The following is a 13,645-nucleotide window of genomic DNA, read 5'->3' as shown; positions in this document are numbered from 1 at the left end:
AGTGTTGACTTTATACTTCATAAATTGTAACACCTAATTTAACTAAGGTTTTAAGCAAAACAGAAGAATATTGAGATTTTGTTGTTTTTATGTGGCAAGCTTCACTATAGCACACTGAGATCTTTTCAAACACTGTGTCCCAACAAAATGCAAAGCGTTTTCATGAGGTGATACTTTCTGTTAAACCGGTTTGGCCTGGATCTGCCGTTTCATTCAGGGCTTGAGCTGACACAAGAATAGCTAACAATGAAGCAAGTGTTCTTTTCCCTCTCTTGTAACATTTGAACCAAACCATTGTCCATCTCTAAAAGACCACATGTGTGGCCAAGGTCATAGCAGTGATTTCATATGAGTATATCAACCAAAAGTATGTTCATTTTAGATTCTTAGCAGGTAGAAAAAAACACTAAATGGAACTGACGAATTTCCAGATGTTTGTTGAAGCGGCGTCAGGTTTTGTTTTTTACATTACAAAGGAGAACAACTGACAGCCATTTTATTCATGACATTATATATGTATATAACATGAGGGGGAAACATTTTAACACATATAATCATGAATATACATTATTTATTGTAAATATACACATTATACACATAAAATGTATCAAAGCTATTAAAATGAACTATAAAACAACAATAATAATCGTGACTGCTGAGGTCTGAGTGTAATCACAGTGCAAATCTTCATCTCAATTAGCTGCTTTTCCTAAAGTGCCTCCAATAATAAGCAACTGTGATCATTATCATTTTTACATAATAATGTTCAGCCACTAAATTCTTAGTTTCTTCATTTTCCCAGTTATTCCTAATTCACAGTGCTGTGGCAGATATATGCCTGTCCAAGTCCATGAAGTCCCCTTCATTGTCTTCTTAATCAAATGTATGTCTTTGGAGCATCTTCAGGTGTCTCACTAGATTCAGAGGGGGCCAGCATTTGATCCAAACCATCATCAATCAGCTGGGACTTTGTCCACGCCCCCTTGTCCTGCTCAGACTCTGTTATCGATTCGGCTCTGGCAAGCTGGGACTTTGTAGTTGATGGCTTGCTCTGGTAGGAGTCTGTGGAGGGAGGTCTGCCCTGATTCATTGGGACTTTCTGACTCCATTGAGACCTCACAGATGGAGTGGCACTCTGCATCGACCTCACAGAGATGGGGCGCATCCTCTGCGAGCCCGCCCTGCTGGACCCTGCCTGCGACGAGCGCACGATTAGGTACTTCACTGAAGGACCGCTGTCATCCTCTGTTTTGTCTTTGCAGATGGTGGTGCAAAACATTCCTCCACCCAACATGAGGACGACAGATGCACCCCAGCCAACATAAATGGCACCGCCAATCTCCCTGCGCTGCGAATTGGTCATCAGCGGGTTGTAAAATGTTTTTACCACAATGCCAGCCGACCAGGAGACAGGGATAATGCAGAGAATTCCAGCGACGATCAACGTCACGCCGGCCGCTGTTGCAATTCTGGCTTTGGATCTTTTGGAACTGCCCATGAAGATGGTGCATTTTCCTCCGATGAAGGCCAAAACAAGGCCCACCGCTCCTAAAAGGATGGACATGACCGTGAGAGCCCGAGCGGCCTGCAGATCTGAGCTTAGTGCGAGCGTGGACTCGTACGGTTTGCACTGCATTTGGCCTGTGCTTTGTATCACGCAGCTCATCCAAATGCCCTCCCACATGGTCTCTGAGGTGACAATGGTGGTTCCAATGAAGGCTGTCACACGCCACATTGGCATGATGCAGGACAGGAGGGCTCCAGTCCATCCCAGTAAGGCCAAGGCACTCGCCAGCATGTGCATGCCAAGGGAAGCCATCTCGCTGGGGTTAAATTATACACGTCCACTGCTATACTGAGGCCTCTTCGTTCCTCTCAACGGTTAAAGCCTTTTTGAAGGCCTTGTTTCCTTCTTCACTCATTCCTGTCTGCAGCTCAGCTTTCACTCTGGTGACAGTGATGAGGTGTTTGTATGCTAAAAAGAGAGAGAATGACTGGGAGGCGTGTGCAGTGCACAGACCATGCCTCCATTAGTCCACATGCTACCAGACTAACAAGATTCTTTGAACGATGTGGGCGGGTCATGTAAAAACAGGAAATTTGGACATCTGCGTTGGACTCCTGAAAAGGGCTCAGGTGTTTGTGCATTCAGGTATCCAGATGCAGTTTCGATCTCACGCTTTTGTTTTTCTGTTTGAGATCTGACCAATGAGGCAGCTCCTGTATCCCATGAAAAGTTCATAATTTATGCCATAATTATTCTACCCTCATGTTGTTTTGAACTTGAATGACTTTCTTTCTTTTTTTCCATGGGACTTAATAAAAAATAAAAGATATTTTGAGGGATGTTAGAAACCAAAGAGTTTTGGTGACTTTTGACTTTCATCGTATGGACAAAAAAACACTAATACATTTCTCAAAATATGTTCTACAGAAGAAAGTCAGCCATTTAAGTTTGGAACAACATGAATGAATGATGGCAGAATTTCTATCATCTTTATGAACAATTGCACTACTTTACTGTCATTTACATATTTATGATACACATAATATGGAAGGCAAGTGTGGTTTACTAATTTAAAGGACTAACAAGTAAGTTTATAAATTGTAAAAGTTAAATAAAGTTCTAAATGAAATATATGAATGAGAAACAGGATTGTTGTTGCCATGTTCACAATCTTGCTGCTCACCTGTTTACTTAGTTTCAGATGACTAGATATGATGAGTCACAGAGCGTTTATCGAAGCAGTTTTCCTAGAGGTCTTAAAACAACAGTGAAGAGAATGCAAAGGTTGCTCATTACATTTAGATTTTGCTGTCATCGTCATACCATAGTTTTGAGTCATTTCTTGTACCTTGGCACCATAGTGTGGAAAAAAACCTACCAAAAAAAAACTGTGAGGTCAGTCTCTTCCTGTTGTAAAAAAAAAAAAAAAACATCAGAAACTGAAGCACACTTTTAACATGCACACTTAACATGCACAAACTCAGGCATGTTTATGTTGGCAATAACGTTCTTTACTATTTACATATTTATTTATTGACTATTTATGAATATTTAGAAAGTTGTGTATATTTTGTTTGGGGAAATACACACACAGTCACAATGTTTAAGTTTAGTTATATTTGTTATTAGTATCTGTACACATTGCTATTAGTCATATAGATAATTGTTCTTAACTATACTATGAGGTAAAACTATGAAAATAACCCTCTGCATAATGACATTTGATGACTGCATATAAGAACAGATTAGCTACAAACTAAAGCATGCTTGATATACATTTTTAATATAGAATAATGAATATATATATATATATATAAATAACATTATTACAGTACCATTCAAAGTTTGGGGTCAGTAAGATTTTAAAAGTATTTGATGATTTTATTCAGCAAAGATGCATCAAATTGATCAAAAGTGACTCTAAAGACTTTTACATTGTTAGAAAAAAAATCTATTTCAAATAAATGCTGTTCTTTTGAACTTTCTATTCATCACAGAATGCTGGAAAAAAGTATCAATGTTTCCACAAAAATATTAAACCGATCAGTGGTTTTCAATACTGATAAAATATATTTAAAATAGAAAACAGTTGTTTTAAAATGTAATAATATTTCACAATATTACTATTTTTCCTGCATTTTAAAGAATAAATTCAGCCTTGGTGAACATAAAAATCTTACCCACCCCAAACTTTCGAACAGTTCTGTATAATTATGCTGAATGAAAGACTAAACAAATATATTTCGAATGGAGTAATGCTGGTCTTGAGAACACTACAGTGATCAAAAGTGACAGAATCACCCCAATTAATGAACGTTTCGACAGCCTTTGCACATTTCTTGAATTAATATAAACTGAAAAAATATGAACATGTGTAATGTTTTTATATTTTGTGGCAATTAACATTCCAATACTCTTTTTTGTTAATAATCTTCATTTGAAGAAATTACATTTTTTTATTTGAGAATCTTACTGTGTAAATCAGTTCCTCTTCAACATATTTGTTTAGTTGATCTCACTTTTTATACATAAGCTTTGCTGCTGTCCACAGATCTGGCTTGAGAATACTTCACATTGTGGGGAACATCCTCACTCGGTGGGCAAGAGCTGCAGAGGAGACCTCCACCCAGGAAAAGCAAGCTGGCTGAAGCCCAGCCAAGGTAAAGCGATTCCCCGAGCTCCCTCCTTTGGCTGTCCACCAACAAAGGGTTGTAGAAGTCCCTGATTATGGTATTCGCAGTCCAGCAGACGGGAATGAGGACAAGAATTCCAGCGATGATGAAGATGATGCCGCTGGCGATAGCGACCTTTGCTTTAGATGCTTCGTCTTCCACAAAGTTGGTGCATTTTCCTCCCACGAGGCACAGGAGGATTCCAAACACCCCAGCGATGATGGCGATGATCACCAAGGCTCTGGCGCCCTGCAGATCTTGAGGAAGTGCCAGCAGAGAATCATAGACCTTACACTGCATCTGTCCTGTGCTCTGAACCACACAATAAACCTTCCCAAATGGTCTGCGAGGTCACAATGTTGGCTCCATTGAATGTTGTCATCTTCCATTTGGGCAAGCCACAGATGACGATGCTTCCCAAGAAGCCAATCCAGGCAGATGCCCAAGATTTGACGTGCTGCGGACACCATGACTCTTCACCTTGTGTTGAAAGAATGACTGTAGGAAGAAGTTGCTGTTATTCCTAGCAGCCATTAGCTATGTCTCTGTATTGTCATATGTAACACTCACTTATTGGTAGCCTATGTCTATATAGAAATAACAGGGTTCCTACAGAGTTTTTAAAGTTTGGAAAATTCTTGATTATTGTTATGTTTTCAAGGTTTGAAATGTGCTTAATTTTGAATATTATCCTTGAAAATTCTTGATATTTTCTCTTGGAAAAAAACTTGAAAGACTGGAAGTACATGAGACCAATACCTGCATACAGATCTACATTTTCAGGTAACCATAGTAACACAGCTTGTTATATTAAGTTGACTGCAAGTCAATGAAAGCACGCAGCTCTGATAAACCACTAGCGTGACCACTGCTCCTCACGCGCACACAAGTTACTGACTAACAGCTTGCAGCTTGTTCCGAAGTACAGTCAATGCTATAAATATTGGAGATATTCAAGTATATTGAGTCCTATTAAACATTTTACACACATCAAAATGACTGTGAATGCCTTTAACATACGACATAAAATAAGAAGCAAAAAAAAGGTTATGTTGTGGCACTTACCATGCAAGTGAACAAGACCAGTTTTTAAAAGCAGAAATGTGACACTTTATGTGGTTTGCAAGCATTTTTATAGCACATCTAACCAAAATGCGTGACCATTTGTTTTAACATTGCAAGTCTGCAAAAAGAATGCTGTTTCAGCATATCCACCTTCAACAGTTTACTTTCGATTCAGTGAAACACATCTGGCTGTACTTTACTGATATCAGCAATACTTTGAATGTTTGAATCTTTACATTTTTAAAATATGATACATTTGGCGTACAACCCCATTTCCAGAAAAGTTGGGACAGTTTGTAAAATGAAATAAAATCAAGAATCTTTGATTTGTTAATTTTCTTGAATCTTTAATTAACTGACGAAAGTACAAAGAAAAGATTTCCAATGTTTTAACTGACCAAATTAATTGTATTTTGTAATTATAAACAAATTTTGATTTTGATGGCTGCAACACACTCCAAAAAAGTTGGGACAGAGGCATAATAATAGTGAAAAGTTTACAGAATATCCAATTTAAGCTGTTTTGAAACAATCCACAATAAACAGGTGAATTGGTAATAGTAGAGGGTATCATGTTTGGGTATATAAGGAGCATCCACCAAAGACTTTTGTCTTTGAAAGCAAAGATGTGTCATGACTCACCATTTTGTGCCTAATTTCATGAGAGAATTGCCTAACAATTCAGAAAGCACATTTCTTAAAGGATTAGTTCACTTTGAAATGAAAATTTGTCCAACCTTTACTCACCCTCAAGCCATCCTAGGTGTATATGACTTTCTTGTTTCTGATGAAGACAGTCTGAGAAATATTAATAAATATCCTGATGCATCCGAGGGAGTGATAGGGTTCAATGAGTATGAGCTGAACAAAGTGCTTCCATCCACATCTATCCATCATAAACATGTATTCCACACAGCTCCGGAGTGTTAATAAAGGCCTTCTGAAGCGAAGCGATGCATTTGTGTAAAAAAATATCCATATTTAAACAAGTTATGAAGTCGAATATCGAGCTTCCGCCAGACTACCTTCCGTATTCAACGTACGCAGAAAGTGTAAACCTCTTGCAGTTCACAAAGCTTACACTACGGCATGCGCCTTCCATATTAATCTTACGGAAAAAGTGGAATTTATGCGACGCCAGTTTACACTTTCTTTGTAACTTGTATTCTGTAAAACTTTCTCCAATGACACAGCAGTTCACATTCCCCCTGCTCCCGCAGGAGCTCAGTTTCTTTGGGAAAGTTTCCCATTACCACAGCAGTGATGTTCTCCCTGCTCCCGCAGGAACTCAGTTTTCTCTAGAAACTATCTCCACTGCCACAGAAGTGATTGTTCCTTTATGCTTCCACAGGAGCTCGGTTCTTTGAAATTTCTCCACTGCATTAACATGTTCCCCCTGCTCTCGCAGGAGCTCAGGAGACTCACCTATAGTTCTCGACAGTTTTCAGCAACCCCGTCTCCTCACACTCACCTGTTTACTTTCCTAACCAGAAATACGGGGGTACTCTGGGTTCGGGCCAAATACAGAGCTCAGAGCCCTCTCCTCGAACAGCACGGCAAATACGCATTTCATTTTCTCTGACTTATTTGTAAGTGTGAACTTGTGAAACCTCTGTTGAATGTGCTTGACCTTTGACACCTCAGATGACATTGCATGAGAAACTGTCATGCTGGTATATTAAAAATAGCCACATGGGCTTGAGAGTACTTTGGAAAACCATTGTCACTTAACTCTGCCGCTGTATCAAGAAATGCAATTTGAATATCTAGTAGAAATCTATACATCAGTTCTATGCAGAGATGGTGCAGAGTTCTCTGGGCTTATCTCAGATGGTCCAAATAACTGTGGAAATGTGTGCTGTGGTCAGATGAATCCACCCTTCAGCATGTTTTTGGGAAATATGGACAGTGAATTCTCAGTCCCAAAGACTAAAAGGATCATCCAGACTTTCATCAGAGACATCTGTTATGGCATGGAGATACATCAGTGCAAATGGCATGAGTTACTTGCATATGTGAAGGAATCACTGATGTTGAGGTGTATATTGGGATTGTACATATACTGCCATCAAGATGACATCTTTCCTGGGAAGCAAGACACCTATGCCTCATTCTGCACATGCTACAACAGAATGGTTTCATAGACACTCACCCCGTAGAAGGAGTGTGCTTGACTGGCCTGCCTGCAGTCCAGATCTGTCTCTTATTGGAAATGCCCTTCATGAAAAGGAGAATCAGACAACGATGACCACAGACTGTTGAGCAGCTGTCTAGCAGAAATAAAAACATTAAATGAAACAGACAAATTTCCATGTTTTAAAGGCGTCAGTTATTTTTATTTTTTTACATTATAAATCTTCATCTCAATCAGCTGCACTTCCTAAAGTGTCTCTCTAAAAAACACAAAATACTTGACTTGACTTGACAAAATAAACTAAATAAGAACTGTGATCTTTATCAGTTTTACATGATTGTTTTATTAACAAAGTTCGGGAGGAGCAAGTTCAGATAATTAACCTAATTAGCACAGGTGGAGAGCATTCAGTTAATCAACTCAACCAATGTCAAGAGGTATAAATCCAGCAGACTTACCTGCTTTCACACCTGCCTCATTAAATTCGGTTGAATCATGCTAGAGTTCGATATTCCCTTTGGTGCGGTTCATTTGGGCAGGTGTGAAAGCAGCAATTGCACTCGGGTGCGCACCAAAAGTGTACCAAACAAGCTCAAGTGACTGGTTCAGATATCCGAACCAGTTAACAGACCAACAAACCAAACGATATCATAATTCATAACGGGAAATGTGATATATAAAGTGGTAGTGTTTGTGCGTGAGCACATTATTTACCATAGTTGAAAACCAACAAGTGCCTCTTCATCTTAAATGTTGTGTAATTGCACTTCTTCATGTGAGAATGCTGTCTGATGAAGGCTTTTTCCTGCTCTGTTTCATTTTAACATTCATATATGGTCGCGACACACTGACACAGCCTAGAGAACACTGGGACATCCAGAGAGACTGCGTGCGTTTGTATTTGCCGCAGAATTAATGTGAATGTTTTATATTTAACAGTGGGAATGACGGCTACATTCATATAGTGTTTGCGTGTGTCTTGACATTTACAAATACATACACAATAAGCTCATGGATCGAACTTGTCAATCATTATTTATGGATGACGCTGAGAAAACTAAGAGGACATTAAACTCGTGTGACTTCCATAAACGCATTTTGGTACACTTTGAAATGTTGTTGTGTGAAAGCAAACTGGACCAAGAAGAAAATGCAACATTGTAACAAATTTAGCCCCTGTTTCAGAACAAAACAAACGATTCATAGGTGTGAAAACATCAGCATCCCTCCTGTCTACTTAGTTCTATCTAGTTTTACCACACCGGGGGAATACTCTGGGTTCGGGACAAAATTCCGAGCTCGGAGCCCTCTCCCCGGACAGCACGCCAAATACACATAACTTTACTCTATTTAATTATATGGATATGTGAACTCGTGAAATAATATTCAGCCACTACATTCTTAATTTTATTTCTTCATTTGACCAATAATTCCTCATTCACATTGCTATAGCAGGTATATGACTGTCCAAGTCCATGTAAGTCCCTCAGTCAACACAGATCTTGCACTTTCATTGTCTTCTTAATCAAATGTATGTCTTTGGAGCATTTTCAGATGTCTCACTAGATTCAGAGGGGGCCAGCATTTGATCCAAACCATCATCAATCAGCTGGGACTTTGTCCACAACACCTTGTCCTGCTCAGACTCTGGCATTTATTCGGTTCTGGCAAGCTTGGACTGTGGTTAATGACAGATGCACCCCAGCCAACATAAATGGCACCGCCAATCTCCCTGCGCTGCGAATTGGTCATCAGCGGGTTGTAAAACGTTTGTACCACAATGCCAGCTGACCAGGAGACAGGGATAATGCAGAGAATTTTAGCGACGATCAACGTCACTCCGGCCGCTGTTGCAATTCTGGCTTTGGATCTTTTGGAACTGCCCATGAAGATGGTGCATTTTCCTCCGATGAAGGCCAAAACAAGGCCCACCGCTCCTAAAAGGATGGACATGACCGTGAGAGCCCAAGCGGCCTGCAGATCTGAGCTTAGTGCGAGCGTGGACTCGTACGGTTTGCACTGCATTTGGCCTGTGCTTTGTATCACGCAGCTCATCCAAATGCCCTCCCACATGGTCTCTGAGGTGACAATGGTGGTTCCAATGAAGGCTGTCACACGCCACATTGGCATGATGCAGGACAGGAGGGCTCCAGTCCATCCCAGTAAGGCCAAGGCACTCGCCAGCATGTGCATGCCAAGGGAAGCCATCTCGCTGGGGTTAAATTATACACGTCCACTGCTATACTGAGGCCTCTTCGTTCCTCTCACCGGTTAAAGCCTTTTTGAAGGCCTTGTTTCCTTCTTCACTCATTCCTGTCTGCAGCTCAGCTTTCACTCTGGTGACAGTGATGAGGTGTTTGTATGCTAAAAAGAGAGAGAATGACTGGGAGGCGTGTGCAGTGCACAGACCATGCCTCCATTAGTCCACATGCTACCAGACTAACAAGATTCTTTGAACGATGTGGGCGGGTCATGTAAAAAGAGGAAATTTGGACATCTGCGTTGGACTCCTGAAAAGGGCTCAGGTGTTTGTGCATTCAGGTATCCAGATGCAGTTTCGATCTCACGCTTTTGTTTTTCTGTTTGAGATCTGACCAATGAGGCAGATCCTGTATCCCATGAAAAGTTCATAATTTATGCCATAATTATTCTACCCTCATGTTGTTTTGAACTTGAATGACTTTCTTTCTTTTTTTCCATGGGACTTAATAAAAAATAAAAGATATTTTGAAGAATGTTGGAAACCAAGAGTTTTGGTGACTTTTGACTTTCATTGTATGGACGAAAAAACACTGATACATTTCTCAAAATATGTTCTACAGAAGCAATATTAGTTTGGAACAACATGAGCACTACTTTACTGTCATTTACATATTTATGATGAACATAAAATGGAAGGCAAGTGTGGTTTACTAATTTAAAGGACTAACAATTAAGTTTATAAATTGTAAAAGTTAAATAAAGTTCTAAATGAAATATATGAATGAGAAACAGGATTGTTGTTAGCATGTTCACAATCTTGCTGCTCACCTGTTTACTTAGTTTCAGATGACTAGATATGATGAGTCACAGGAGTATTTATCGAAACAATTTTCCTACAGGTAAACAGTGAAGAGAATGCAAAGGTTGCTCATTACATTTAGATTTTGCCGTCGTCATCATCATACCTAAGATTTGACACAGTAGTTTTGAGTATTTTTTTGTACCTTGACAGCATAGTGTGGAAAATACCTACCGGAAAAAATAGTGAGGTCGGTCTCTTCCTGTTGTAAAAAACATCAGAATCTCAAGCACACTTTTATAAACAGAACATGTTTGTGTTGGCAATAACATTCTTTACTAGTATTTATTGGCTTAGTTATGAATATTCAGAAAATTATGAATATTTTGTTTGGGAAAATACACACTTAGTCACAATGTTTGAGTTTAGTTATATTTTTTATTAAGTACACATTGCTACATATGGATAATGGTTCCTAACTGAGGTAAAACTATGAAAATAACCCTCTGGATAATTACAAAGTTTGATGACTGCAAATAAAAAAAATTATCATGGTTTCCACATAAATATTAAACAGATCAGCAGTTTTCAATATTGATAAAATAGAATTAAAATAGAAAACAGTTGGTGAGCTTAAGAGACATCTTTTAACATCAAAAAATCTTACCCACCACAAACTTTTGAACAGTAATATATGAGCAATTATGTTGAATGAAAGACTAAACAAAAATATTTTGAATACACAATACTATTTGTTGCCAAATACACATGATTTTTCTAGGTTACATATTACTAGAAGCTTTTCATTGACAATAAGTGTCAGTACAAAACCCCTGCATGGGGTAATGTAGGTCTTAAGGAAAGAACGGTGATCAAAAGTGCAGGGGCGGAACCAGGGGGTGGCCAGGGGTTGCAAGACGCGCACTTTTCTATTAAAGCTGCATTAGAACTGTGCATGCATGTATAGGCCTATTTGAGATATATGCGTCACATGTCTCTGGACTAAAATATTCTGCTATGCCAGATCACAATATAAGGCACAAACTGATATGTAATTTTTTAATGCATAAATAAATGTGAGAACTGTGTATTTGTTTTAGAAGATGCTAATTTTAAAATTATTCATAAAGTACAAACAAAAGTTATCACATTTAAATGCATAAAATAATTAATTTTATATTCTGGCATTTATGTGCTGTTGACTTCCGCATCAGCAAATGGGAATTCAAAAGAGAACACATTTTTTGTCCTTGTACTGAGTTTAATTTAGGTATGATAGAACTGTTGCAATTATTTATTTTGACAATATGGAAAGTTTGAAATTTAGTGTTTAATTTTTGGTTAATTTTTGTTAAGTACAGTATTTAGTTATCTGCATGTCTCATCCATGGATATGCAACGATGGAGAACAAGTTATTAGGGGTTTTGAGAACCAGAACAAACTGACTGAACAAGTTGAAATTTAGTTATAGATTGAGCCACTTTATTAATATGCCTGCAAGTGAGGAACGCAAAAAAAGAAAAGAAAAATTCTCAATTAATTAAGTGCAAATGAACTGTACTCAGTTGTGTTGTAGGCACAGTTCAGTACTTTATAGTCAGACTCGTTTTTATGTTGAAATGATGAAAATTTCTGTGCCACCCCAGACTGGTCGCTGGCCCCTGCCTGGCCACCCCTATGAAAAAATCCTGGCTCCGCCACTGCAAAAGTGACAGAATCACACCTATTTATGAATGTTTTAACAGCCTTAGCATGTTTTTTTATTAATATACAATGAAACAATACGATCACATAATGTATTTATATTTTGTGGCAATGCACATTCCAATACTCCTTTTTTCCTAATTATCTTCATTCATTTGACAAAATGACATTTTTATTTGAGAATCTTACTGTGTAAATCAGTTCCTCTTCAACATATTTGTTTAGTTGATCTCACTTTTTATACATAAGCTTTGCTGCTGTCCACAGATCTGGCTTGAGAATACTTCACATTGTGGGGAACATCCTCACTCGGTGGGCAAGAGCTGCAGAGGAGACCTCCACCCAGGAAAAGCAAGCCGGCTGAAGCCCAGCCAATGTAAAGCGATTCCCCGAGCTCCCTCCTTTGGCTGTCCACCAACAAAGGGTTGTAGAAGTCCCTGATTATGGTATTCGCAGTCCAGCAGACGGGAATGAGGACAAGAATTCCAGCGATGATGAAGATGATGCCGCTGGCGATAGCGACCTTTGCTTTAGATGCTTCGTCTTCCACAAAGTTGGTGCATTTTCCTCCCACGAGGCACAGGAGGATTCCAAACACCCCAGCGATGATGGCGATGATCACCAAGGCTCTGGCGCCCTGCAGATCTTGAGGAAGTGCCAGCAGAGAATCATAGACCTTACACTGCATCTGTCCTGTGCTCTGAACCACACAATTCATCCATAAACCTTCCCAAATGGTCTGCGAGGTCACAATGTTGGCTCCGATGAATGCTGTCACCTTCCAGTTGGGCAAGCCACAAATGACGATGCTTCCCAAGAAGCCGATCATAGCCAGGCAGATGCCCAAGATTTGACGTCCTGCGGACACCATGTCTCTTTACCTTGTGTTGAAGGAATGAATGTAGGAAGTTGCCGTTATAGCAGCCGTTAACTATGTCTCTGTATTGTCATATGTAACACTCACGTATGTCTGTATACAAAAAGAATATGGGGGTGGTTTTTAAGGTCTTTCCAGCTAGACTTGTTTCCTTCTACTGGTCATGGCCACTGTTTAGCCAAAGCTGTCAAACCAGTTTCCTTCAAATGAATTTGCATCTGAAGCTAGAATTGTTTTTTAAATTCTATAAGGCTGTGTTATGAAGAGAATCTTATATTAATTAAAACATCTATTTCAGTGTAAATTATAGTTAAGGCTGTCTACAAAACAGATTTTAAAACTCTAGGCACCATTTACTGACTTTGTTTGATATCATACACTAAATAGCTGAGGGTCACAGTTATTCTATAAACAGCAAATTCACACAGAAATATGCACCATGAAAGCAATGTGCTTTCTAAAATCTGTGCCTGCACATTATACCCAATGTGCGATATTCTGTGAAATCAGTCAACTCTGACTGGCCAAAATCTGCAGACTGGCTCTGACTTAATCTAGACTGCAAATCAACAGCAAAACATGTTGTGTATTCCAGCCTTTAGGGTTGTTTATCTGTTTATAAAGTTTTATAATGTTTTTTTAGACCAAATGCCATCCCTTCCTCAATTCAAAAAAATCTGATAA

At 39.0% G+C, this 13,645-nt stretch overlaps 3 protein-coding genes and 1 pseudogene across 3 annotated transcripts; all 4 read right to left on the bottom strand.

The window, feature by feature from the left end:
- Positions 1–261: 261 nt before the first annotated feature.
- Positions 262–2,178, bottom strand: LOC137013256 (claudin-4-like). Its single transcript, XM_067376936.1, has one exon. The coding sequence runs from the start codon at positions 1,817–1,819 to the stop codon at positions 878–880; it is 942 nt and encodes a 313-aa protein (XP_067233037.1). The 5' UTR covers positions 1,820–2,178; the 3' UTR covers positions 262–877.
- Positions 2,179–3,906: 1,728 nt separating this feature from the next.
- Positions 3,907–4,649, bottom strand: LOC137013258 (claudin-4-like; annotated as a pseudogene).
- Positions 4,650–8,983: 4,334 nt separating this feature from the next.
- LOC137012277 (claudin-4-like) lies at positions 8,984–9,586 on the bottom strand. The gene has a single exon (XM_067375407.1). It carries the CDS (start codon positions 9,584–9,586, stop codon positions 8,984–8,986), a length of 603 nt encoding a protein of 200 aa, XP_067231508.1.
- A 1,685-nt stretch (positions 9,587–11,271) lies between these two features.
- LOC137013257 (claudin-4-like) lies at positions 11,272–13,046 on the bottom strand. Its single transcript, XM_067376937.1, has one exon. It carries the CDS (start codon positions 12,953–12,955, stop codon positions 12,323–12,325), a length of 633 nt encoding a protein of 210 aa, XP_067233038.1. The 5' UTR covers positions 12,956–13,046; the 3' UTR covers positions 11,272–12,322.
- Between the last annotated feature and the right edge of the window lie 599 nt (positions 13,047–13,645).

Source organism: Chanodichthys erythropterus, chromosome 22, assembly GCF_024489055.1.
Source record: "Chanodichthys erythropterus isolate Z2021 chromosome 22, ASM2448905v1, whole genome shotgun sequence".
Lineage (NCBI taxonomy): Eukaryota > Metazoa > Chordata > Actinopteri > Cypriniformes > Xenocyprididae > Chanodichthys > Chanodichthys erythropterus.
The sequence above is the reverse complement of the archived record's forward strand: the minus strand, read 5'-3'. Positions and strand labels throughout refer to the sequence as shown.

Bases quoted from the DNA above. Each gene is read 5' to 3' on its own strand.
- LOC137013256 (XM_067376936.1), bottom strand. From the start codon at position 1,819: ATGGCTTCCCTTGGCATGCACATGCTGGCGAGTGCCTTGGCCTTACTG.
- LOC137012277 (XM_067375407.1), bottom strand. From the start codon at position 9,586: ATGGCTTCCCTTGGCATGCACATGCTGGCGAGTGCCTTGGCCTTACTG.
- LOC137013257 (XM_067376937.1), bottom strand. From the start codon at position 12,955: ATGGTGTCCGCAGGACGTCAAATCTTGGGCATCTGCCTGGCTATGATC.